At 40.4% G+C, this 27,396-nt stretch overlaps 1 protein-coding gene across 5 annotated transcripts in view; it reads right to left on the bottom strand.

The window, feature by feature from the left end:
* The window catches only part of cacna2d2a (calcium channel, voltage-dependent, alpha 2/delta subunit 2a), a 186,955-nt gene that overhangs the window by 92,598 nt on the left and 66,961 nt on the right, over positions 1–27,396 (bottom strand). For all 5 annotated transcript variants that reach the window (XM_042223068.1, XM_042223066.1, XM_042223065.1 and 2 more), the window contains one exon: positions 4,971–5,030. In XM_042223068.1, the coding sequence (XP_042079002.1) occupies positions 4,971–5,030 (60 nt within the window). The remainder of the gene's footprint in view (positions 1–4,970; positions 5,031–27,396) is intronic.

A 27,396-nucleotide genomic window follows, 5' to 3' on the forward strand; every position in this document is an offset into this window, starting at 1 on the left:
ATAGATAGATAGATAGATAGATAGATAGATATGTAGATAGATGATGGATCCCGAATCCTCTCAGACATGACTGGAAAAACATTGTATGAGGTTTGTAAATTCTTGCATTCTTTATTTACTTGTTACACAGCGTCCCAACATTAAAACTACTAAAACCAAACTTTTTTTACCTCTAGCCAGAAGATTGCAGAACTCCCCAAAAGTGTTTAACAAATGTCTAACTCGCTGATATCCACACTGAAATACGAAGTCATAATTACGTTGTTGGAACAATATCTGTCCATCTCCCAGCCCCGTCTCTGCCAGTAGCAAAATGTGAAATATAAGAGAAATTAGGGCTGTGTGATATAACGATAGATATCGGACGTCTATCGTTTCATTTTACACTCATTTGTTTCGCAAAATAAACTGTTTACAGCCATATTTTTTCATCGTTTTGATGGTCACTGTAGTGGCTATATTAATTTCTTAAAGTTCTCTCTTTCTCTTATATTTAATATAACCACACTAAGGACGGACAAGCGCCTGTTTTCATGCGTTAAAACCATAGCGTGTCCGCTTGTTTATTTTCCACATAAACCTTTCACAATAAAGCTCAAGATCCTGTTGAGACTTTTCAAAATAAACTGAATCACGTGAAAGATTATGCCGAGTATTTATGGATGAGAAGCAAAAAAGAGCCGTCAGATGCTAAAAAATAAACCTTACTCAAACGTTAGAACAGGCTTTTCCCCGCAGCATGCTGCGTATACTCAGCATGCTGCGGGGAAAACGGCGGCTCACAAAGAAAACGGCGGCTGTTACAACCTATGTCTAAAAATGTATCGTTTCATGCATCTGTTAAAACACTCGACTCCAGGTACATGACGCGCAGCTGGAAACACTTCCCGCAAGTCGAGCTGCCCGATATTCACAGAATTTACAGAAAATGTAAAAATTTTGTGATTTATATCGTTATCGGATGATAGATGTCTTATATCGGGATATGAGATTTTGGTCATATCGCACAGCCCTAAGAGAAATGGTTTTTTTTTTCATGACAGTCAGCATTGTTTTGTAACTGAGGTATACTAAGTAACTAAGATATATTTCATGTTTGTAGCACATATATTTTCCAGCGCCTTTAGCAGAGGATGCATCACCATCCTGGGCGATCGTGGCTCAAGAGTTGGGAGTTCGCCTTGCAATCGGAAGGTTGCCGGTTCGAGCCCCGGCTTGGACAGTCTCGGTCGTTGTGTCCTTGGGCAAGACACTTCACCCGTAGCCTACTGGTGGTGGTCAGAGGGCCCGGTGGCGCCAGTGTCCGGCAGCCTCGCCTCTGTCAGTGCGCCCCAGGGTGGCTGTGGCTACAATGTAGCTTGCCATCACGTGTGTGAATGGGTGGATGACTGGATATGTAAAGCGCTTTGGAGTCCTTAGGGACTAGAAAAGCGCTATATAAATACAGGCCAAGTGGCAATATTTTCAACTAAATCACCAAGTAGTTTGTATTGCCTAAAACTAACCAAGTAGTTTTTAATGATAATTAATGAATTGAACAAAATTATTAATGTATTAAAAAATAGAAATTCCATTAAAAATCTTTGATGTGTATAATGCTAACTTGGCTCTCTGGTGTGAGCAGTGATTGAATTGCCCCACCAGCACCAACCCCTCTGACCTCTTAAGTGGGACTTTTTCACCTATTAAATCCGAAAAATGCTCATTTTCTCTGCATGGACAAGAATCAGTTCACAAATCAGTAGATCAAAATAAATTTGGGAAATTCATGTTTCAGAAAAAAAAACCCCATAAACAAGTGTTAGATCTGTATCTGGAAATATGACTTAGAGGTTGTGACTACTGCATGAACTACAATGAGATGTGCTGCGTCTCCAGATATCTACGTCTACATTTAAATTACAGGCCTCATTACGTCATTTTATCATATATGAAGTTCAAGTGAATCAGGAACTTCCAGATTTTGCTATGTATGGGACAGAACCTAAAACAGGACATCTGGCCCTTTTACTGCCCACCCCCAGTTTCTGAAAGAGAGCCAAATTCAAAATCACATTACCATTTCCAACTATGCAAATACAACAGATAATCACAGAATACAGCCTCTGTCTTTCAACAGCATATCTTATGTCTCATTTAATACACTATATTTTGATAATGGCAGTAGTTTTGCTGTTTCAACAACACCATTGTCCATAAGCCTAACGTGCCTGCAGTCTAAGCAGCATAACCTGACAGAAGAGATGGGGTATAAAGACTGGGGAAAACCTCCCTGCACATTTTAGACGAGACTATGTCCCATGTAAGTGGATATAATATAATTTTTGCATTTCTGTCATGCTATAAACATATAAAAGCGCTTCTATATAAAAGATTACAATTTTAGTGTGAAGCCAAGCTGCTCCAAAACCCCTCTAGCTGCAAATTCAGCTTCAAAAGTCGCTAACACGGGGTATGTATTCGCTGGTGTTCTGGGAGAAAAACCATTAAAAGCAATAAAACATTTCAGCAGCTACTTTGAGCGGGTAAACACCCAGGCAATCATATTACCAAGAGAAATGCACTTTCCTCTGCAGGACGGGATTTAAATGACACTCTAAACACCTCGCATGCAGACTTTCAGCAGTGGTCAAAGCTGTAAGACCCGGGACTGCTTAATCACTTCATTCTGATACAGAAATATTAGACGTTGCTGACGTTACTCTGAGCAGTTTCATAGTGCTCCACTGTCACGCAGCCAATTTTCAGTATACAAAACAGAGATATGTGATACTTGGCTCTAAAGATGTTGGTTCTCTTTGCCCTTAAGAGAAAAGCACAACAGCACTGAAATGACTCGAGTCGCCTGGGGATGACTCTGTTGCCAACACGGTAGCCGGGTGTCACAGAGCGATGGGCACCTGACCTTGAGAAATCAGCGGCAATCCAACACTTTAATGTCTATTTCACACACCATTTGATTCCAATGGATTTAAAACCCTGAACGACCATTTCAACAGTTGTTACGATCAACATTTTGACATCCATAATGTCCAGCAGTCGGGGTGGTCAGGCATCGCCTCTGCAGTTAAACCGGGAAAATGCTCGAATGTGTGTGTGAGAGCGAGGCGGGGAGAGAAGAAGTGAGGTCTTCCCACTGCATGGGTAACAGCTGCGATGGCAGCCGCTATGAGGAACAAGCGTGTCATTGAGTTTCTATGATGTCACTCTTTGGCGAGGCAAGCAGATGGGCTGGGCCAGGTACAGAACCTACCATTAATAAACACATACAAATGAATACCCACTCGCTGACAAACACAGCCACATTATGCATTTTCGACCCAGAGCAGAGAGCACGCGCACCCACACACACGAGCTCTACCAAAATGCACCGTCTCGCATGCATAAACACCTTTTCTCTTCATTTGACAGACTGCTCCACCCGCTAGTTTAAGATGCAACACATTTCGCCTAATATACCCAAAGAGCATGCAGCCCTAATCTAATTAGAGTGTCAGTCAGCAGAGTGTTCACCCAAAGAGAAATTAGGAGAGCACAAAATCTACAAACAGGAGGAAAAAAAAATCTTGCAGGGATGTGGCATATCTACCACCGCCACCACCTTTTTGTGATATTTTTTAATGGTTTCACAGTTGCCCCTGCTGAGATTCATTACCTGTTCTAATTATAAAGGCAAATGAAATCAGCTCAATACATTATTAATAGAGAAACACTATTAGGATTCATTTGCAGTATTTGCAACAATATGGTATATTCCAAATGTTTTCATGGCTGATTAAAGACACATAGGGAGGGGAAAAAAAAGGTTTATGAATGTGATGGAAGTGCTGAAGGTTAGAGTGCGAATGAGACTGGTGACTGGACAGAAAGAGATGCAAAAAATGAAGGAGAAAAGGCAAAAGAGTCGAAACAGAGGGACAGAGAGAGGTGTTCTGGAGGGGGAGGGTTAGTTTAAAGAGAGTGCTGGCTTTTCCACACGAGGAGGTATTGATGCCATATTGGACGGAGCTACTTATGAACAGGTGTGCTGTGCTTGGTCCCTGTGACCCAGGCTTCACTTCCTGCATGGTTACACATCCCATTGAGGTGCATCAGATCCGGGCAGGGAGAGGCAGGCATCAACCCCACTCAGGTCTAAGATGAAGGGACATCCACACTGCAGCTCTGTCCCTTGGACCAGCAGGGTGAGACGGAGGATTGCAGAACCAGCCCCACCCCAAGAGTACAGCTTTAGAGTGTAAGCAACCATGAATAAAAATGGACTTGCAGGGAAGTAGGCTTCATAATAATTATTCGTTTTAAAATCAGTTAAAGCCTTTTCTCAAATATCCCCCAGGAGGCGTGGGGTTAAAAATCCATTTGTGAGAAGTGTACCATGACATCGAGCTTGTCTCCCTGGAGACAGAGGATGTGACAGTAGGGAGTGTGCATGCGTCGGGTGAGGCTATATATACATGCATATATGTGTGCATTGTGTGTGCAGGGCATCTGAATGTTTGCAAATTTGAGAGTCACTGGAGCACACCGGCTCAAAGACACACAAGCCAGAGTAATACCGTTTCTCCTTTTTTAGATTTCAAGAGCAGATGTCTAGTATTTTAAAAGGTCAGCTGCAGGAGAATGTAATGTTCAAGTTACTACGGCCCGCAAAACAAAAAGAGCAAAAGCTTTATATACCATAAAAATAACAACCCCAGAAGTAATTTTCAAGCAATTTTAAGTAAGCAATTTCAGGGTGTATGGATATAATGCTAAGGTCATAATGTGCATTACTGTTTTTTGTACTAATCACCACATTGTCTCTGTGATGCTGATCACATTGTCATCAAAGGGTTACCTTTAAAGGTGTTAAATTGAGGGGAAATTGGAAAGCAGATGACAGGAAGATAAACCAGTTTGCCTAGAAAAGAAAAAAGGGAAAAAGGCAGAAGTCTTGGAAAGGAGGGAGAGGAGCGGGTGTCCTACTTTACCGTCACACCATCTTGCCAGACGTGTTCCTTCTGAAGCTGCTCTGCTTCTCTGGCCAGTTTCTACAAGGTAGCAAAAAGAGAAAAAAAATAGCAGTGTCAGTATCAGAAGTCAATAGAAAATTGATTTGTTTGCGTGTGTGTGTGTGGGGGTGTTTGTGTGTGCCACGGACAAACAGACAGAATGGAAATGGTGACCTTGTTCCCTATAAAAGCTGATGATTAGAACGGCAGCTGTCCTCCTTTAAGCACCGGTCTCACAGCACCAGGAGATGAGCATTCAGTGTTTCCCCTACCACTGCCCTATATCCTCTCCAACTTACAAAAAATAAAATAAAATTTAAAAGACAAATTAAAAAATAAATGTTATTATTATTATTTTTATCTGCACTGAAATAACAATTATAAGCAAGAAAATATCCAATTTTCATCGTCTCAGTCAACCTAAAAACTGTTTGTTCAGTTTGTTAATGCTTTATTAATCTTATACAGTGCACTCTCTGTATTACAGTGTAGAAAATATCACTTTGCACTTGTATCTTCAAATCCATGTCTGTCTAATTGACATACTGTATGTAGTCAAAACTTTAGGATTTAATATGTAAATAATATTCACACTTGTTGCCAAGAAGCACACCGAGAGTCCAAATCCCCACCAAGGCAACTCACACTCTGGTGATAATTTAAGGCAATAGTATTATATTTTGTATATATTAATTTAATTTTCTTTGTTCTTGCTAAGTGTACTTTAAGACGTTCGTAGTGCAGTAAAAACGTATATATGACACACTGTTTGATTGCACAAACACTATGTAGGAGTGGGTAATGGGTAATAGGTACTGATTTGTAAATAACTGGACATGGTTTGTGAAATCTGAAAGGCTAAGGCTGTGCCATATCATATTGCCCACATTAATACTTGATACATTTTTACCTGATATGAAAGTGTCACATTACAATAACAAACATATGCATATGTTCCATGGTGTGTACAACAATGAGACAAGCCCGGGTATGTCTGAGAGCAAGAGCCGCTTGTCAGTCTCCAACGGCAATTAGGTATCTAGTTCTGCAAACTTGCAACCCAAACGTAAACAAGTCAACCAAACATCGCTTGTTGCACTCCATTCGACAGAAAGTTCAAATGGTAGATAGAAATTTCTTATGTGGTTACATGATGGAAAAGCAGAGCTTTAAGCAACTGGTTAAAAATCTCAACCCAAGATACAACATCCTAGTTATAAAATATTTTTCACTTTTATTATGTGACAATATTGTGGAGATCCTGAAGAGTTAGCTAATTGCTTTAGCTCTTGTCAAAGTGAAGTGCTACATAGTTATGTTATGCTTTCACTAAATAGTTCCAGGGCAAACACTACTAAAGCTACTTTTGTGCGTATATTCCCTTCATGCTGTGTTACTGGAAATATTGCTGAGTCACTGCTATTGCACTACAATGCTGCTGCTGGCTCCTTGTTTCAGTAGATTCACACTTTAAATTAGGAAGTGCGCCATCTATAACAGTAGCCCAAAGATAAGAAGAAGGATGGAAAAAGTCAATATAACCTTTAACTAATTCCAGGTGAACCTTTGAGCCAAATTTGAAGAAAATCCCTCAAAGGGCTCAAAAGATGTTCATGAAAAAAGACAAAGATCATAGAAAATGGATGGATGGATGATTTTTATTATAAAATTATTATTTTTATATAAGATGTTATTACATATTGCACAGGTAATAATAATCTTATACTGTAAGTGTATCCATTTATTTGAGAGCTGAGACACAATGTAAACAAATGTGACATAGTACCATACAATGTTTACAATAAGTACTGGTGCTGATCCTCATCGCTCCAAACAAAGACTCATCTTGAATGGCTGTTTGTCAATAATATCCATATCTTTCCACGCATGCAGATAAGAGATGGACATTAACCTGAAAGGCAGTGTTTGCTATGATTTAAAATTGTTATCTTCAGCTGCAGTCAAGTTAAGAATGCATTATTTGATTTAGTCCATATTGACAACAGAAGTTTCTGTGCACCATGACTTTTATATTTAACGCGCACATTTCTTAAACACCAACGCGTATGCTTATCTTGTTAAACGTTCTAACACCCTGGCAGCACACACTTCTTCTTTTTACTGTTTTTTTCTCTCTCAATATGCACAAATACTCTCCATCAACACAGACAAGGGTCACCTTCGTGATAACGTCAAATATGAAACTTGATTTTTTTTCCCCCTCATGCAGTGAAACAACAACGGCCAAATAGAAGAGTTGCTGAAAATCGTGTCATAAAATGTCAGTCAAAAGTCTGACTGAATATAAAGTGTTTTAACTTGAGCTTCTGTTACTATTCTGCTGACATACACATAATATTATCATCTTAAACTGATATTTAGCACCACTGCCCGTGATGTTCTTTCATGTTCTAACATCATTTCCTATGATGTGGTTCATCCCTGTAGAAATTTCTCTTACAGGAAGTCGTCCAAGTGGCAAATACGCCTCCTACCTCACAGTGAAACTCACCCTCCTTCCCTCTTGTGCTTCAGTATCTAGGTTTCCCCAGCCCTCTAGGGGGCGATGTTATTTTCGTCACAGAATAGTGTGATCAGCCACAAATCCCAAGGCTCGAAAAATTACTAACCCTAATTTAGACCCCTGCTGCAAAGAGATCTCATTCATTTGCGGAGCTACACCGAAGGAGCCTGTCCCCTGCTATGAGAGCCTTTTTATCTACAAAAAACACGCAAGACATAAACTGTCATTATAGTGGAAGCTGTCCTATTTCTATTAAGTGCCCCGCCCACCCCATTTCTGCAGAAACAATACATCTCAATGCACGCACACAAGCTCTATGTGTGGTCATGCGGGATGTTAGTAAAGATAATTGCTTCGCTCTAAGCATGTACACAATGTGATATCACTAGCATAATTTGTGGCGTGCGGTAGCAATAAATTTGGATCTTTAAAGCCACTTTTGCATTGTGCTATTAAGCACCTGAATAAGCTTTTAATAATGATTTCATTCATTTCCTGTTGAGACAATAGAAAGCTAAGACAAAGAAATAAGGATCTAATTAGCTTATTGAAATTATTACCAGAGTCCATTATAAAAAGCAGTAATTGCACAGCTTTTTGTTAAGGACGGTCAACTTCGCTAAAGGGCAGCACCACAACAATAATCTCATAGCTATCAGCACTCCCATATTCAATTCGGGACAAACAGAGGAGCCAAACAAAGACTTCACTACACTGTGGCAGCTCAGAGATTAGCCACATGATTTCAAACTCTGTCTCAACACATGGTACACGTAAAGCTTTTCATTAATATGCAAATATTTGTGAAGATATAGTAGCAAGTTGCATTTTCTTAGCAGTCTTTTCTCAGTCCTCTCTTATGATCTATGATCTAGCCATTCCCCTCAGGATTTAGTCTGTCAGTAAGAATCTCGACTTTGTTCCTTCAGAAAATCCATTTCCCACCCCTTGAGTGGCCAACACATCTTGTTTTTCCAGTTCTCTGTTTTCTCCAGCTGCCTTTCTCCTGGTCTTCTTCCTTCCTCTCGTCCTGGTAGGCAAACATTTCTCTGGGATCCTATCGCTTCTCTCGCTGCTTAATGCAGTCCCCGCTCCAAAACAGCCATGTGTCTTCATGTGTCTTTCCTTCCTCTGTGCTGGCCCAGATGGATGGGCAACACAAACAGCCAATGAATCACAGTGAGAGATGTGGGAAGGAGGGGGGCAGGGATATATCATCTATGCTGGTGGCTGGAGCCCAAGCAGCTTAGAGCACTGGATGAGCATAGTGAGATCAGCGCAGTACAGCACAGATAAGCCCAGTACAGGCCCACACAACACAGAAACTCAGCTGCACTACAGCATGCAGGCACAAATACATCAGGACAGTCAACAACATGAGCGTGAAGCGCTAATGTTACCGCTATTGTAACCTTGACACAAAACGCCTCACATGTTGGGCCATTTGTCACGCAGTCGTCGGGCAAGGTCAAGAACCATAAACACAACTCTGCGATCTGTAGTGGCGTTTGAAGTGCTTCTACCACTTCTGCAGACTTAAACAACACGCAATGGAATCTGTCACGTATGGGAACATTGTACGTAATAGCGCAGGTGACAGCGTAATTGTGCAAACAACCAAAGAGCAGACAGCAGCAGCTTGCCGATGCCTCCGCTGTCGTAGAACGCTGCCGGCGAAGAGCCGCGGTCCCTCACTGTGAACTCACAGAGCAAGAAGACGGCGAGAGAGAGAGCGGGAAAAAAAGTAACGAAAAGCTCAGCATGAGACGATTAGGATCTTTAATATTCATAACTGTTAAGTTTCCTCTCTTCCAGAGGGGAGCGGTTTAATCAGTCAAAGTCATGTTATTTCTAAAGGAATGACAGCACACCAGGGACGGACAGCGTCATGCTGTGGTGAGCGCCAACTCGACACTGGGCCGCCGTAGCCTGTTAGGCCTTTCCACTGAGCATTAACTTAAAGGGCACTCAACACATTGCCGCCTGTGTGATCTGGAGGGTCTTAAAAAACAGCCTCACAATGCGTGTGTTTGACCGTGAGGACACTTGAGAAAACACGACACGGACTGTACATGTGATGGCGGCTTTGACTAAGGTACTCGACACATTCTCAAATGACCCCTTTAGCTCGGTTTATGCGAACACTTAAGTCACCTTGGAGACCAAAAGACTGTGAAATGACTCTGCTGAGGTCACTTAACCTTCTCACTGCGACTAATACAGCGAGGGAAGACCCTTGGTACATTTTTCAATGAGAGTTTTTTTTAAATTACAGCTGGCTGCAGACATAAAGGTAAGCCGGGTTCTTTGAAAACAAACAAAAAAATTATTTCTAAATATAGAACCGTTTTCTCAAGGGTCCTTCCAGCAATGTTGAATTAAACATCAAACCACAGCATCTCTATAGTCCTCCCAAGTATCCTCTGACACATGCATGATAGAGACGAATTTCCAGCACTGGTAGATCTACCAAGAGACAGTTTGAAAAGCATGCCACAGCTCCATAAGGTATTGTTGTATTAGGAGATAAGTACGATATGATGATTAGAGTTTGAGTACAGACTGCTGTTTGTTATATCTGCTGATAAAATACTTCTTGCACTTACAAGGTCACAGATGTGTCATGGCCCTAAGAGCTGCTCAGTGTGCTGTAGAAATGCAGGGAGACGTAATGTCATGCAGCAGTTAGTCCATTAGGGGGCAGCAGACTGAGCGCCAGCAGTAGCAGCAGCAGCAGCAGCAGCCAGTGGAGCCTGTCAGAGTGAGAGCAGTCTGCTTTAAGCTCTTCATTCTGTCTTCTCCACTCGGCCGGGATTAAGGCCAATCATAGAAATCACTGAGTCAGAACCGTCCCACAATAACAGATGGAGGGACTTTCCACTCCAGAATTTTAAAACATCACAGACAAACTCACTTTCACTCGGCCTCGCACCCTCGCCGCCACCATCCCCCACCGCCGCCACCATCTTTCATTCTCGCACCATCCTTTTATCTCTCCTCTCCGCTCGGCTGTTTTATCCTGCCATCATATGCTGTACTCCATTTCTCTCCATCTGTCTCAGTTTACTGCCCCCAAACTTTCTCCCTCCACTAAAGCCATATTAATTCCAACAACACACTCAAATCAACTGCAGAAGAGTTTAATTGACTTCACAGATTGGAGAATTTCCTCTGTGAAGTACTTTGAACTGGGAAAGAGCTGGAAAACTTATAACTTGTTTTGACTGCAACCCAGCCTTCTGACAGACTATCAAATTTCAAGATTGCCACGCAAAGTTCCTCCGAGAAGGACACTGATAATAACAATAGACGTTCCCCCTTTAGAGTTGCCAAACAATGTAAAAGTCCATAATGAGGTGCAATAATGACCCTTAATTCCAAGTCCCTGGTTGGTTAGCTACTGGCAGCTGGGTATTGTAGCCGTTATTAGCTAACTCTGACAGAGGATGTGCATGGATGGGTGGGAGACCCTGCCTTTGTTCTGTGATCCAAAGCACCCTGTGGCAGACCAGTTTGCAGAGGCTGTGTGTGTGTGTGTGTGTGTGTGTGTGAGTGTGTGTGTGTGTGTGTGTGTGTGTAGTGCTATTGTAGCATGTGCTGAGATAATCCCTGCCTTTGTTTCTCACCCATAATCTTCCTCCACCACAACGGAAATGTTAACACTGTCTTTTGCTTTTCCCCACTCATGGCAGCGCATTCCCAACTCCACTTCTGTTTCCACAGAGGCTGGATCTGGAAGATGTGAGATGTCACCTACCCACAGCAGCATCAGCTCACCAGCTTTTCAAAATCAAACACTCTTTTTTCTTTCTCTACACTCCACAGAGCCTCGCGGAAACACTACATTTCCAGAGACGATTGCCAGCATTGTGCGGAAGCTTCTGTGTAGTTCACTGAGACAAAAAAGGCAGCTGTCTTTACTCTGGAACAATAGCTGCTGCAAAGAGCTCCTGTAACCTCACAGTGGTTCTTCAGCGTTACGCCAAAGTGATCGACCTTGATCATAAACCCTTGTGTGCTAACAGATCTACTTCTAAGTTTATGATATGGATATAATCAAAATACGATTATGATAGAAGCAATATCACAGGAGCAAACGTGCTAATCTAATATATTACTGACTGCTGAAGTATCTCCATAAAAACAATTCTCGCTAAAAACTAATTCTCTTTTAATTGGGATGCTCTTTGTTTCATTTGAGATACACTCAAAATAATATGCATTTCACTCATTAAACCACAGTGCCTTTGAAGCTAAGTGGCAGGCTCATCATAGCACAGAATGAGGCCAAAGACCATTGTGCTACACATTATCATTCACTGGAGCTGCTACCACTGTAATTTCAATTAAACCTCCTATGGGATAACTGCTACAAACAAGCTCTATGTAGATAAAACGCATCCTTTCAAAACTATGAATCCACACAAGTCACCGTGCACCAATGCAGCACGCGTGCGTTACGGTAAAACAAGGTCACTGCAAGAACATGCCATAGAGATCTGCAGCCTTGAATGCTCACAGGTAGCCATGATTCCTACATGCAGAGGCCAGCAGGGGGCTCAGGGTGAGCGTGCAGACTGAGCAGTGTGTTGATGGGGCCAGGATCAGCTCAGTGACATGCGAGTGTCTGGCTGGTTGGGCTCACTGTCTATTGTTTGACAGATAGTCGCAGACGTGCCCAGCCTTTCCTGCTGTTACTGGCATCAACCAGACACAGGAGCAGAGAGGGAGAGAAAGGGAGGAAGTAACATTTCAGAAAAAAGGTTCTCCAGCAGCTCATAAAGCACTGACCTTGTGGGTGACTTAGACGAAGAAAGCTGCATACTTGTTGTCTAGTAAAAAAAGTGGTGAATAAAATCCATAAGTCAAAAAGAAGAAGCCCACTGACGTTCCACAAGAGAAAAAGTGAGCACATCACTTCCCTTTTACGTGGCACAAATGTTAACATGTTCATGGGGCTTCACAGACGACCCACATGTTGCGTCCACCTCCTCCTGTGTAGGTGGAGTGGGTGGGAACAGCATCATTAAGCATGTCTTCAGAGGTTAGAGTGACATAAGCATGCGGCATCACAACCAACAACAACAGAACAAGACAGAGAGCTCATGTCTGTACTCCGCCGCTGTTCTATATTTCAGCAATCTGTTATTTGTGTTGCATCATGACAAAAACCCCAATCATTGCCAAAACACACACACACATTATGTAAAAACACACACGCAAACATTTAAAATGAGCACGAAAACAGCGGCAGCTGACATCTTGAATGGAAGACAAGCATGATTGTACATGCACACGCTAAGGCGCACTTTTAATCACCACTGGTCACGCGGCGCACCGACACAGACTCCACTGAGATGTATGTTCATACTGTACACTTGCAATCAGACCAAAAGAGCCCTCATTAATCAACAGGCAATCAGTTATACAAGCATTTGTATGCTGTGTGTCCCTTCTCTGGCAGACGTACGCTGAGTGCTGGGCTTGGATGGAAAAACAGTTGGACAGTCAGATGTGTGTTGCTGAAACAAATGAGACAATGTAGACCATTTAATGGGATGGAGACGAGCAAACAACCAAAGCTTGAAATTGTGCAGAAACATGCAATAGCAGTGGGGGGGGGCAGTCTGACATCACTAGACTCTCAGTTAATAAGCATCAAAATCTGTTTTGTGAAATATTAAAGCTACATATGTTTTGATCACTGTGCTGTGGACTATTTGAAAATAATTACAAAATAAAACATATTTGGACTTGTTTGGGCGTGCGATGCTTCATTGGCACATCTGATCTGGGTGGATGAATCAGCATTAAGTTTGCATGAACATAATGTTGATTCAGTTGCCATATAATTACTGTTATTTTGTCCTCGTTTGCTGATAGAGCAAGCAAAACAGTTCCCACACATAGTTGTAGTTTTTTGCTTGTTTTGATCAGATTGTAGTTTTCTGGTTAATACAACTAAATAACCCTCGAAAGATTTTTAGCAGACATGCACAACGTGTATCTTACCCGTTAACTAAGAGATGAATCTCTATGTATGGGCTCCAATCAGGTTAAGCCCGATCGATGTAGGATCTTTAAGATCGATACCGATATTTGGTAAAATCTGATATCACAGCCGAAATTTTTGTTCCTTTCAGACAGATAAAATAATAAAATTATTTTTTAATATGTGTTTCATAGGACTCCTTACTAAAATAATATGAGAGGACAGTTTAAAAATAATCTTGTTTTATTGTTATCATCATCCAATTAGCCCTGCTGTTGAAAATTACTGAGTGGCCTCTGGTGGACAAACTGTGTAACAGCAACACTTGCGACATGGCTAAAGGCAGTTTCTCATGCTTCCTCCTTAGTTTTTAAAATGTCCATTTATCTGCCAATATAAACAAAGACACCAGTATACTGTATTGCCACATAGCTAATATATCGGGAGGATGTCACTGTCCTATTGCCCCCATGCCTCCCAGGAATCATCGGACTGACCATAAAGCCATTCTCCAGCTCTTATTCTTAAATGCAAACTAATATCTAACCTCATCACCTGATATAGTTAATGTCTGGAGGTTAGGGTTGCATCAACATTGAATCTAATGTACTACAATATAGTTTTTTATGTTATGTTTTAAATATATTGATGCAGAGATGAAAAAATAAGAAAGACGGGGAAAAGAAAGAACAACAAGAGGAGGAAAGGCTCTTTTTATTTTTTTGCTTAGAGCCATACCAATATAATCTCAGCCCATCAGCTTAGCTTGGCTCGTCTCACCTCACCTTTCCACAGCGATGTCTGCAGTTCAAGGGCAGACTGTATATTTTTTCTGTCTATTTTTGCCCTTTACTTCAATCAGCTTCCCTCTTACTTGAAGATTACTGATAGTTTAATGAAAAGAGTTATACTGCGGGAGCTTATAAGGGCAGTTCTAATTCAACTAAAAGGCCACGATGCATTTCCTAAAAGCTATTTTATGTCTTGCAGATTTACTTTGCTCCCTCCCTTTCGTCTTTACGGCTACAAAGGGAAAATGTATGCTTCCTGACAAAACCACTGTCAGAGTGCAAGAAAGCTCAATGACAGCAGTTGGTGTTTGACAAAGTATATCACTGACAGCGCACGGCAGGTCAGTTGTTGAGGATTTACACTTGTGAACACATGAATACAAACCTTCAGTCATATTTATCCATGCATACACATACTCACACACGCACGCACGCACGCACGTGGACACACACACACGCACATACCCTATCCAGTATTCCAGCAGACATAAGAGAGGAAAAACATGCAGACACGGCTGTCTCTCAAAGCAATTACAGCAGACTGAAACCAAATTAAATTTGAAGCCTAGAGCAACACTAGCGACTGAATGTCTATGACAGATATGACAGGGGAGGAAAGGGAGTGCTGCGGGACCAAAGGGTGGAAGACATGATGAAGAGAACGCCAGGTGTGGGTCAGAGAGGAAGAGAAAGCTACTTGGATAGAAGAGCAAATAGACAGAAGTGGGGCAGAGAGCTGGTCCCATGCAGAGAGCATCGGGAATGAACTCAACCGAGATTTAAAGGACGGTTCAGATGGTTTAGAACGCGTTAGCTCAAGTTCACTGCAGACACGTTCGAAAACACGCCATATGTTGTTGGACTGATTTGGCATCGTCTGTATAATAATTTCAGGAATTAACTTGGAGCTTTGCTTAAAACAGTAAATGTTTACCATAAAATTTCACATTTGCATCTGCTGAGCAACAGTTTTTATCCAGTATATAAAATTTTGTCAATGACATACTGCAACTGTGACAGCACACCCCACCAAAAAAAGTGTAGAGACCCAAATTGTATCATTTAACCGACAATATTATCCATATGAGTAGCTTTCCTTACTCTAATAAAAGTAATGGGAAAAAGAAAAGCTTCTAAAAGTTGGGAACTCAGTCTGAAACCATATGGTATGCTTTGGGACAAAGTATTGCAATTAATTGAGTAAAACATGCAAAACTCCTACAGTTCACAAGACTTCGCCAATGGAATTCCTGCTAAACGTAGTATATTTTACAACTTACCAAGTAATTATTTATTCAAAAATAATTAGCTGAGAAGGCAACAAAAACTACAACACTATGAAAACGCTGAAATGAAAATGTTCTTTCATTGAATAATAAAAGCACTTCTTTTAAAAAAAAACTGCTTTAATGCTGGAAACTGATGCCACGCAAGTAGAATTATACTATCTGTAGACCACTTAGCAATCACAAACATGCGCTCGTTACAGGCATACAGATTAGCTCAGTTTCCAGTTCTCCACGAGATATCATTTCACCATTTTCATTATTCTAGTCCAAGAAATGACAGGATTAGTTGTGGCGGCTTTTAAACATCTGATGTTATCTCGCTCTCCTGGGTGAACAATTAATCCCCCCTTATTTCCCTTCTTCTCATCACCCTCTCTCTCACTCCCCATCCAGGCCTTAACTTGCCTTCTTTTCTCTGTTTTTTCTTTTCTTTTTTTTACTAGAGAGAAATAGAGCTAAGTGGCCTGATGTTTGAGCTGTGTAAGTGGACACAAAATTAAGTTTTTATAATCACTAGTCAGTGCCCTACAATTGGTGTGATTTGTTTAAAGAGCAAAACCAATACTACATGGATTCATAATCAGGTTTACTACAAGTAAAACTATGAAATGACTTTAACTGGCAATGTGCCTTCTGACTAACACATAAATGATACTGTCATCCTTGTGTGGAGAATAAGAATAAGCTCGCAGGTTTTCGTATGATAATGTCAAATAACATCTGGCTAACTATGTAAATGTTTGATCAGTCTGCTGTGGCTTGTCCTCATGCAGTTCATGCTCCTCAGCCACTGAGACATGATGTGTTGAATATTTAACCAAGCAGCGATGCTCAGAATTCAGCTGAGACTAACATATGCAAGATCTATATGAGGCAATTTGTAGAGGCAGACAGAACAAACAGAAAACTAAAGACGTAATTATTAAAAGGTTTGAAAACGTGTGTCTGTGACTATGTGCTGGGAGGTCCATTGTGACACAGTATGCAACAATATAGCTCAATTCTTTTTCTCCCCGATTTTATATTCTCTCTCAAAGAATCCCAAAGCTTTCTTTTCATTACAGTGTGATGTGGATAGACTGAGAGTGCTTCTCTCTGAGCTGCTGATACACTAGGGTGACTGGTATTGTGGGGTTTTTTCTTCTTCTTTTTTTGTGAAAATTAATCTGGACTTCAAAGTGTCATCAAAGAACCAGCTGAACTTAATTATACCATATGCACAGTATATTCTAGAATCCAATATGGGACCATTTCCTGTTTTATTCTGAATTAAATTACAAAATAAATGTAAACTGAAATACTGGTTTTCTTGGGTAAGTTACAGTGTGTAGAATGCAAAGCTTACATATGATGTGGCATTGTAACTAAGTACCACTGCAAAGAAACCCCTCTGAATAACTTTTGTACATATAAGTTGTCTAGCTGTGGCATATAGAAAAATAAAAGTACAACTGCTGGGTGCAAATAGTGCTCACAGCGTGTCAGGAGTCCTGCCATCACACACTGAGCCTGCAAATGTTGTAATTTAAAACCTTGCTGACTCATGAATGCACTGGTGCCAAGCACACTAGATAACAGAATAAACATGTAAATAAGACATCTTTGTGGGTTTTGGAGAGCTGATTTTTCACTTTTCCTATATAAGATGGCATTTTGCCCATAACCTGGGCTTGATGAAGAGCAAATTATCACCCAAAAAGTAATTATTGAAAGATACCATTACAGTGTTAATAGCTACCATAGGATCAGAGTGGTGGATATCTATGGGCAGAAATGAAATAAACTATCCATAACTGTGTTTTAACATGAAAATCAGATTACAGTGAGTATTTTATATGGAGAGAGCATAGACTGTATATAAAAGATGCTGGCAGCCATCATGATCATCCTCTGTGTGCCTGTCAGTGTTGCAAATGTGGCAGTGGGGTGTGGTTTTGGTTCAGAGGTTAGAAGTGATGAGATGCTACGTTGCACAGATAATGCATAATAATTGATGCAGGAGCACAATAGGGGCAACCTGTGCAAGCATAGACAGCGGCTGGTGTAGCCGCAGCCACAATACAACCAAGGAAGCTGACCCTGAGTGCAAAGTGCACGAGTGTATAAAACACAGTGGTGGATTGTGAACTGTTGGTGTAAATAAAATATGTAAGTAGTATGGGAAAGCATTTGTGAGTGTTGGGGAACACGCTGTAGACAGAGCTGTGCTGTCTCGCTACTCGACTTGCCTCAACAAGTAGTTTGGCCATAGTCATCTTTAAAACCGGACTTGACTAAGCACAGACTGGACATATGTTTGTGATTTGTCATTCACAAAGTAGCCACACCTTATCAGGTTTATTGAGTTGTGTGTTTGCAGCTTGCTGGCCTTTTTAGACCAAGAGCTACACCCAGGTTTTAGGTACAATGGGAGTAAGTGCCCTTGCAGTGTGTGCCATGCTGCAGACCAATCAACTATTTGCAGGCCTGTAAATGGGTTTAAAAGCAGAGAAGAGACTGCATTTTTCAATAAACTGATATAGTGCAAAAGCAGAGAAAGCAAAAAAAAAAAAGTGAAATCGTGCTCGATTTATTCCTACATTTAAACTTTACTCATTCTCTTGACAATATTCACATTTTCTCTCAGTGGAAATGATTTGGCTTTGTGTGCATATGCTAAAGTGTAATGGTTTAAAGGTACCGTTTATAATTCTTTTTAGATTATCTACAAAAAAGATTGTGCTCATACTACACATGTGGCTAAAGACCAGGAAAATGCATAGCACGCCCAATATTCTCGCGATTAGTTATTGTCCGTCTCTGTACAGCTGACAACAAGCTGACTAAACGACAGCTGGTTATAAGCTAACATTATGCTAGCTAATGCTAGCACAAAATACAGCAGTGTTTACTGCAGCACAGAAAGCCATCAGACAAAAGTGAGCTACACTGACTCATTGACTCGTATCTGGACTTCCTTCGCAAAGTTTTACAGACAGAGTAAATAAACATGGGCACCCTGTGAATTAAATATCAGACTGACAGCTGAGTCACTACAGATGAACAGTAGCTAGACTTTTCAAGTGGACTCGGGGGAAAAAATATAAAATACCACAAATTATATAATTAAAACATGTTGCTTATTAGCAAGTTATTAGTTAGTTATTAGTTATTAGCAATATGTTAATAGCTATCATAAGTTAATAGCTAAGTTATTCAAATATGTTAAAATGCAGTGCGTACAAAAATGATTGGATACACAAGCAGTAGGAAAAACATGCCAACAAACATGGCCACAGTTATAGGGAAACACTAAGTGACTGGCCAGGCCATTAAGGGGTGCAGTCCTAATGTAATGTTTTTGATCTCTCTTGGCAGACTAAACATGTTTGTCCTACAGCAGCTACCGTAGCTAGGATTAGGCACTTGAATTGGGAGTGGTAAGAAAACAGAATTTGTTGGCTAGCAGTGAGATTTTATACATTGTACCTTTAACCAAAACAACTAGACTATTTCTTTTATTCTAAAGTCAGGGATCTTTTATTTATCTTATCTGATTTGATTATTTTAGTGTATGATAGCAACATCCACATACATCAATCCGCTGGCGCTGTAAAGAGATTGGATTAAGAATTAAAGTTAAAAAAAACTTAAGAAAGATAGCAGTGGCTGTGATATACTGTAAGAGAGGAGAACTTGGATCATTTATGCTGACCACGAGAATAAGACACAGCTCTGGATAAATGACTGATAACACAAGGGGTAGAGCCCTGGGCCTACAAGAACGCTACCAAGTCTAATCAGTCTAACACGGCTGAATTACAAATACTAGAGATATCTCATACTTGAATTATCAGTTTTAAACACACACACGTACAGATTCCCCAACTCAAAAGCGCACACACACACACGCGCGCGCGCGCAAGCAAAAAGAATCCATTCACATACATCTGTTTCTTAGGTGCTAAGCACTGTGCAAAGGCAGAGATTGAAAATACCTCATTTAAATCATTTCAAAAAGAACAAACTCATTTTTGAAAATGTGTCATGCACACAGCGGTCTGATGGCATATTCAGTATCATTACAGACTAACATTGGTCAAAGATTATAGCGGGTAGCCCATTTGGTCTGTCTGTGTGGATGAAGTCAATTTAGAAGAAGGCATTTCCAGCTTCTCATTACCCAAGTGGTATACACTGCGCACCTTTTATCTCACCTATTACGTGCTAAAAATATCTGCTGTTGGAGAAACAACACACTGCAAGAAAGACAACTCCATAAAACAAAAAGGCAATGTGGAATATCTTAAATTACAGAAAAACCATTGAAGGAAAGAAGAAAGGGGTGAAAGATTTAAAAAAAAAACAAAAAAACTCTACGGCGAAGTAGAATCATTTAAAAAGCACAAAGTGTGATTCAAGGAGAGAGAGAGGGAGAGAGAGGGAGCGAGGTAGGTAGGACTGGAGCAGTCTAACCTTGACAGAGTGCATCTTCTGACAAGCATCTGCCTCCTGTAATAATTTAGAAATAATCTCCATCCACAAAGGCCCAGCAGTCTGGCAGAGTAAATGCTCTGTGCCTGATCGATCACTCCGATTCAGCCAGCTGCCGGTCTCTGTGTGCGCAGGCCTAACATCGATCTCAGGCCTCCCCCCCTCTGTCGTACAGACGAGCGTGATAAAGTGAGGAAGACGATGAAAAGGTGCGAGAGAATGGAGATGGCAGTAGTGATGCCAAACCGAGAAGAACAAAAATGATACAGATTCAAAAGCTAATTTCAGAAACAGCAGCGCAAAGTAAAAAGAAAACGGAGCGAGAGAAAATTGAAAAGAAACATTTTATGACAAAGAAAGCAAATACATGTCCACAAAACTGCAAGACAAAGAGAATTTGGGCTATTATGCCGCTTCCCCGTGATGCTTTGCTTTATGGCAAATATTATCCAGTGGACAACAGAAAATCCTTTTGTTACAAGCATTTTTTTAGTACAGCAGGTGGCCACCCAGTTTTGGAAAAAAGGAATACACACTAGCACACACATGCACACCCCATCAACACATCCAATTACTACTCAGCGTTGTGACAGCATTAACTGCCACTGTGCATTTGGCCCCTAGCAATTAATTGACTTTTAAATAGTGTGCCATTAGCACCAATTTAAATGAATAGATGTACTCCTCCGCCTTCACTTAGCACACTTTGCTGTGGTTGATTTTAAGAAACACCACCACTGTGTCATGTGAAATGGCAGTGCAGCAAGCAAGATCTCAAAACAGAATGGGGATAAAAAAAAAAGCCTCTAAAGTGTGTGATTATCATGTATACAGACCATGATTATAGTATCGTGTTAGGCATTCACACTAAGCCACCTGTGTGAGAGTGTGTGAGAGAGGTGTAGCCTGAACTTTTCAGGTTCTGTAAGACATAATGGGACAAAGAACTATTTTTTAAATTGATTTTAGTTCATTTTACTCACTAATATTTCTCTATAAAGGTCTGCTTGTTATTTGCATTTATAAGCACTCATATTATGGTGCATTCCAAACTATTCGGGTTTGCATGCTTTTACACACTAAATACCTACATTTGCTCAAAACTACGCTGTAAATATGCTTGCAACTTGCATATTTAGTTAGCAAGAAATATTGCAACTAACCATAGACTGTAAACACCTGATGGGCACAACCACTGTGACGTCATCCATTGGTTTGGTTACTACAGCCTGGAGGTTTGTACTGCATGTTGAGCGAGCCAGAAGTGGCCATATTTGAACGAGAGGATCGAGTGAATAATGCTAGCTACCTTGGAGAAAAAGGTGCAATTTTTGTCAATCCCAGTCTTTTTTTCTAAGAATTAAAACTGACAGCATACAGAAAGAAAATTCAGATTTTCTTAAATGCTATTTGTAATTATAATAAAAGAAATTATTGAACACTTTCTCCCAAACTTCAGCAAGTTACAGGATCTTCTCTCTCTTATTTTCAACAACTGAAAATAAAATAAATAAAATGCTCTACAACTTGAAAGAGGTTCAGCTAATTATCTGAAAACGAGTTGCAGTACGCCTGACATATTTACCAAACAAAAGCAGGTCCAACAGGTTTTATATGACAAAACAAATGTCAGTTACACCATTTCCAATGGAGTATATATGTTTATAACTTTACCAGATAACAGGACATTGACTCCTTTCTTTCTTTTAGCTTTAGCTACTTCGCCTTTATAGGCGTTTTTGAAACGCCAATTTTCAGCTGCAGATGGGCTATTCTGATTAGGTCTGATGTTACGAATGTTTCCGTGGCGGCTGACTTTGTGTCTTCACTCATAGTGAGGAGATTGAAGGCTAATGACATTTTAGTCTGTGTGTGTTGCACGAAATGAATCAGCTCATAATCTGACTTACACAAGGGTGATTGGCTGGTCACCCATCGGGGCTGGGAATGCAAGAAATCGGCTGATTCTGGTCCCCGGCCGTTCGAGTGGTGCAGTTCTGCTCATCAGTGCTAATATATACATAATAATATAATTTAATTAACAAAAACAATTATTCATATTGTATTATTATAGCATATTGTATTATTTATCATGTTATTATGTTCTAGAAGACAGAGAGACCATAACCCTACCCGAACGGTCCAGTTTGACACATTGAATTTCTTAACAACGCATAGCCCTAAAGCTTAATACAAAGAAATAGTTGAGTTATACAAAAGTTGCACCTTCTTCAAAGTAAATTAGATATATAGAGACATAAAATGTGTTTGTCTGAGGCTGTAGACATGTTTTTACGATGCAGGTCAAGGGGACAGACTTGCCTTTGAAGTTTCTGCTACTTGCAGAAGATGGTGCTCACAATGAAGGTACCATTATTTTGGAAGGCCTGATATTCAGGCTCATAGTAATTGCATGACGTTTGTTTTATTTTGCAAAGAACACTTTGGAAAATCAAAACTTACTCCAGTGTTTAATGCACTGTATCGTGCTCAGTATTATAAATCTTAGCAGGGGGAGAGGGGGTCAAATGTTTGAGGCTTACTGTGATAAGCTGAACCTGAGCTTGTAAGTTTGTAATCAATGATAGGGATTAATGTGTATCAAAAAGAAGAAAAGAAGCTGGGTTGCTTTTATCTGAGGTCGCTAAGATTACAGGAGCAAAGGACAAACACAAAAAAGTGAGAGCAAAAAAAGAAAGGGAGCAGGCCGGTAAAACAGGCAAGTGTAGAGAAGAGAAGTGAACAAGAAGAGACAGTGTGAGATAATTATTATCACAGAGGTGGTTTTCCAAGGTCAATATTTGCGATTCTCCTCAACTGTCTCTCAAAAGTATAACTCCCCAACCCCCCGAGCTTCCTCCAGCACCTCCTCTCTCCTCGACTGCCTCCAGGCACACTCCTATCTTCCCTTCCCTTCTTCTTCAATTTCTGCGCCTTTCCTCTGTCACTCATCCAGTGGAGGAAAACTGTCCCATCCCTCTGGTCACTTCTTCGAATGAGCCAAAGCTACAGCTGACAGCGACCACATAGCTTTTCAAACACAGGACAAATTAAATGGTCAATAAACACACCACTGGGCCATTTCTCTGTGTAGTTTGAGGAGGCACCTGTCAGTCAGGGGAAAAAAACAAGGTAACTGAGCATCAAACCACATCTTTCAGCCCCTACTTCATTGGCCTGTAAGGAAAAACACCTGCCAATCATGAAAAGTGTTAGGTCATTATGTTAAGACAGGCTATAACAGGCTGACAGAGTTATGACAGGCTGTCAAAGCTCAAGACAGTGGGGCAGAAAACACGAATGAGGAAAAGGAGGAGGACAAAGGGCAACGGGCTGCAAAAGAGGGGCCGGTGAACCACAGTTTGACAGCATGAATTCAAAACTCATCCTAAAGACTCGAAAGTACATACAGGACTAATATAACTTTAAGTGTCTTTAAACTTTTCCAACTTACTAAACTCCCAAAACAACAGACTGATAAATATTTGAGAAAGTGCACTTTTCTTCACTGTCTTCACTTTCTTCTCACCCTCCAAATGATGTCCTCCCACCTTCACCAAGTGCTGGCTATTAGTGCATCACTGAACCATAAGGGCTCGGTAAAATGTTAGTTTTCAATATAAAGTGCCATGAATAACTGTTGTGAACTGTTGCTGTATAATTCTTCCTAGATTAGCGCAATCAGGCCGGCCAGTCTCGGTGAAACTTTGCACAAACATCTACACACATACAGGAATTCTCAATGTGTTGATATTTTTATTATGCTATCACTTTAATTATTTTAATTCTTCCTTGTAGTAAGTTCATTTTATCATTTCCCCGTAAATGCAATCTAATGTTCTCCATTTGTGGTTATTCCACATGTTACGCTTAATGTGCACACGTGATTTAACGGTCACCAAAATTTCTAAATCATTTCTAAAATTTTCAATCACCACTAAATGCACAACAAACTAATTGAAAAATCTAACAAAGAGTTTTTCCAAACATTTAGTAATACACAGTAAAAATGCAATTTCGTGGTAAAGCGTCCAAAATAAATCAAATATTTAACATGACAAAAACAGTTATTTTAAATGAGTTATTATTTAACTGTCTAATTCCTCTTGAACAGGTAGAAACACACAATTTAAGGTTCTGCCACAATTCTCTGTTTTACATATCAGCAAACTAGCATTGAAAATAAATGTTAAATCTAATTTAAAAAGTTAATATACATTTTTCTTAACCCAAACCAAAGCTTGAACCCCTAAACAGGTGCATTTGGCAAACGTTATGTCGAAGACTTTGAAAGTCGAAGCGGTCCCAGCGTGTGACCTCTTCGCTACCACTACCAATTCGCACACGCATAAAAAGAGCATGTGTAAAACAGAAGGGAAGCTCTGGGCATTTGCTTCTGCAAATGTGCTTTAACACCAATAACAGCACTGATTCGCTCTTTTTTTTTTTTTGTCTAACCGCTATTGCAGACCAGTGCCACAACTGATATGAGATGATGCAACAAGCTGAGACAGACTCTGAATGGCTTCCACTTAAGAAACAAACACAACAGAAGAGAAGTGACAGCGCACTGCAAATGAATGCATACTTGGGAGAAATGGAACGGAGAGAATAATTCAATCTGCAGCCACCTCCTCCAGTCAGCCAAGGAGAACTGAGCTGAGGGGAAGGCGGAGGAGGAGGAGAGAGGGCTGAGGCGTATGATGCCTTTCTCCCTGGGCAGGGCTAGGGTGGCAGGCACCCAGATAAGCTGGGGCCAACCAAAGATTAACTGCTTGCTCTGATGGAAGAGCAAAATAAAGGCAAGTCGACCTCTGATTCCCTTGGCCTCTCTGCATGAGTGTCCTTACTCAGTGGGGACAAGTGGTGGGGATCGTGCACAATAACCATGATGAGAATTTTTAAACAGTCAACAACAGCCAAGGCAGAAAGAAACGAATGACATTCCTCCTGTGTGGAATAGGAGCTGCACGACCCCTCACAGCCTTTCAAACTCATCCCTTTTTGTCTTTAGAGTCAGACTTTTCATTTTCCCGCAGTCTTTCACCGGAGAATCATACAATAGCTTTGGTGGGTGCACCAGCAAAAGGCTTCTCTGAAGATCACTTCTAATTGTCTAAGCCCATTCAGTGTTGAAGCAGAGGAATTACAAAAAGACAGAAGTTTGCAGGTAAAACTGAGCGGTTCTGCAAGAACTGTAGTGGAGCCGTGACGTTGATCTCTTGGATCATTGCAGATTGAGTGCTAAGGCTCAGCAAAAGGTAGATCTTACCCATTAAACCTTCCTTACTGTTGGAGACCTGTGTAAATGCTTACACCTTCAAGAAAACAAGAACCACAAACCGCTCAGACAGTGAGCCTATAACCAGCAATGCAAGACAGCAGGTTTGTGCAATGAATATATTTTGGTATTACCTCCATATGCAAGATGGTTAAAGGTTGGGAGCTATGTGATTTTAATACTTTGCATCAGAGGAGTTAGCAAAACAGCCTTTTTATAGATATGAACAAAAAAGAACTGTCACATATCACACAGCTAATTATTGATGCATACAGCTTTGTCAAAACAACATAATTATTAAATAAACTGTATCATAGTATTGCTTTACTGAACAATACAGAGCAAGTGAAACAATAATGGGAGAAAGAATTTAGGCATTGTGATATTCACGGATGTGTGGCAAACAGCTTGGACGACGCAATAATCATCTAATTCCTGGACCTGGAGGGATTTTCTAGAAAAAAATTAATATGTTTTTTTTGTTACTCCCAATCACAAACCCAAATTAACTGGAACTCATCTAGTGTGTTGGAGAGATCGTGTAGAAAACACAGCAGATTGTGGACACATTTTCTGGACTTCCATTCAACATTTTTGGAAAGATGTATCAGTATTTATTTGTAGGTATAAATATCCTTCTTTTTAGCTTGAACACATCCCACGTGGATTAAACTCTATGGATAAATACCTTCTAAAGGTCCTGCTGGCAGGTAGCAAAAAAAACAAAAACAAAAGCCATCACAAAGTTCTGGCTTCAGAAAGACTGACCTATATGCACCTTGTTCATTAACAGTGTTAAAAATTTACATACCCTGGAACAGATGACATGTTCAATAAGACTCCAAAAAGAAGTGGGAGACAAAAGGTGGGAGAAACAGTGCTGCTATTCAGCCCTTGAAACAGACTTGTGTTAATCATGTGAGACGGGGAACAATTGTGTTTTATTTGGACCTTTTTTTTAATTTTTGTTGTGTGATTTTTGTTTAAAATGAAACACCTAAATGGATCATTTTGGCTCCTCAAAAAAGCTATTATTGCTTAACTGATAAAACATCAGTACTTTGTGAAACCTCTACATCATCTGTGTTGTTGGATGCAAAAAAAAGTAAACTGTCTGCCAATTAGATTACACGCATATATGCAGCGATATTTATCATCATTGGTGTGTAACATGCACTTAAGTAACCAGGTTATAATCTTCTAGTAGCATCCTTCTCAAACAAAAACGATATCTAACTAAGTGCATGTTATAGCCAGAGGTCTCAGACAGACAATGTGCTGTATCATTTTGAACAAAACTGAATAAAATTCAATGACATTTGCATTGACAGAGACAAAATGTATTGCTTTAAAAAGAACAGATAAAATTACACAAATGTAATCACTAAATCCTAGGAAGAACACGCATCTTTGTTTTAAAATATCAAATTTATTGAATTGTGATTGTGACTGAATGCCCAATCAAATGCAGGTAAAAGGTGGTTTATTCTCTCTATGTCAAATTAATGTATTCTCTGATTTCATGCACAGATTTCTCTCAGCATCTGGTTCCTTTCTATACCGTCTGACATCCTCTGTTGTGAGGTTGATACTTTCAAAAGCCTTAGTAAAGAGAAAATTGACTTGTCTGTCTGTATTAGCTAAGATTAACATAAACCTGGAGTTCTTGTATGTGTGCGTGCGCGTGTGGGTGAGTGTGTCTGTGCATGTATCTGGTTATGTAAGCACACCATACTGTGAAAACAGCCCTTGTTCTCGCGATCAATGGTCTGTCAGGAACTAAGAACTCCTTGTCAGGACACAAGCCCATTATTTGCCTTGTCCATTCCACAAGGAATAAAAGAAGGGGCTCGCTCAAGCAGAACCCGACACTCCATCACACTGGAATTAAGGCACAGCTTCCCAGGGTCAGAGACAGGCTATGGATATCAGGCTACCATTCGGAGACAGGGATTATTTACCTCCCCATCAATAGCTACTTACAACACACAAGCAACATCCAGCCTTCCATTCAACGTCTGCTTAAAAGCAAAGACCTTGTCTTTGCCAAACATT

This window comes from Haplochromis burtoni, unplaced genomic scaffold, assembly GCF_018398535.1.
Source record: "Haplochromis burtoni strain Fernald_Lab_line unplaced genomic scaffold, NCSU_Asbu1 Contig_100, whole genome shotgun sequence".
Lineage (NCBI taxonomy): Eukaryota > Metazoa > Chordata > Actinopteri > Cichliformes > Cichlidae > Haplochromis > Haplochromis burtoni.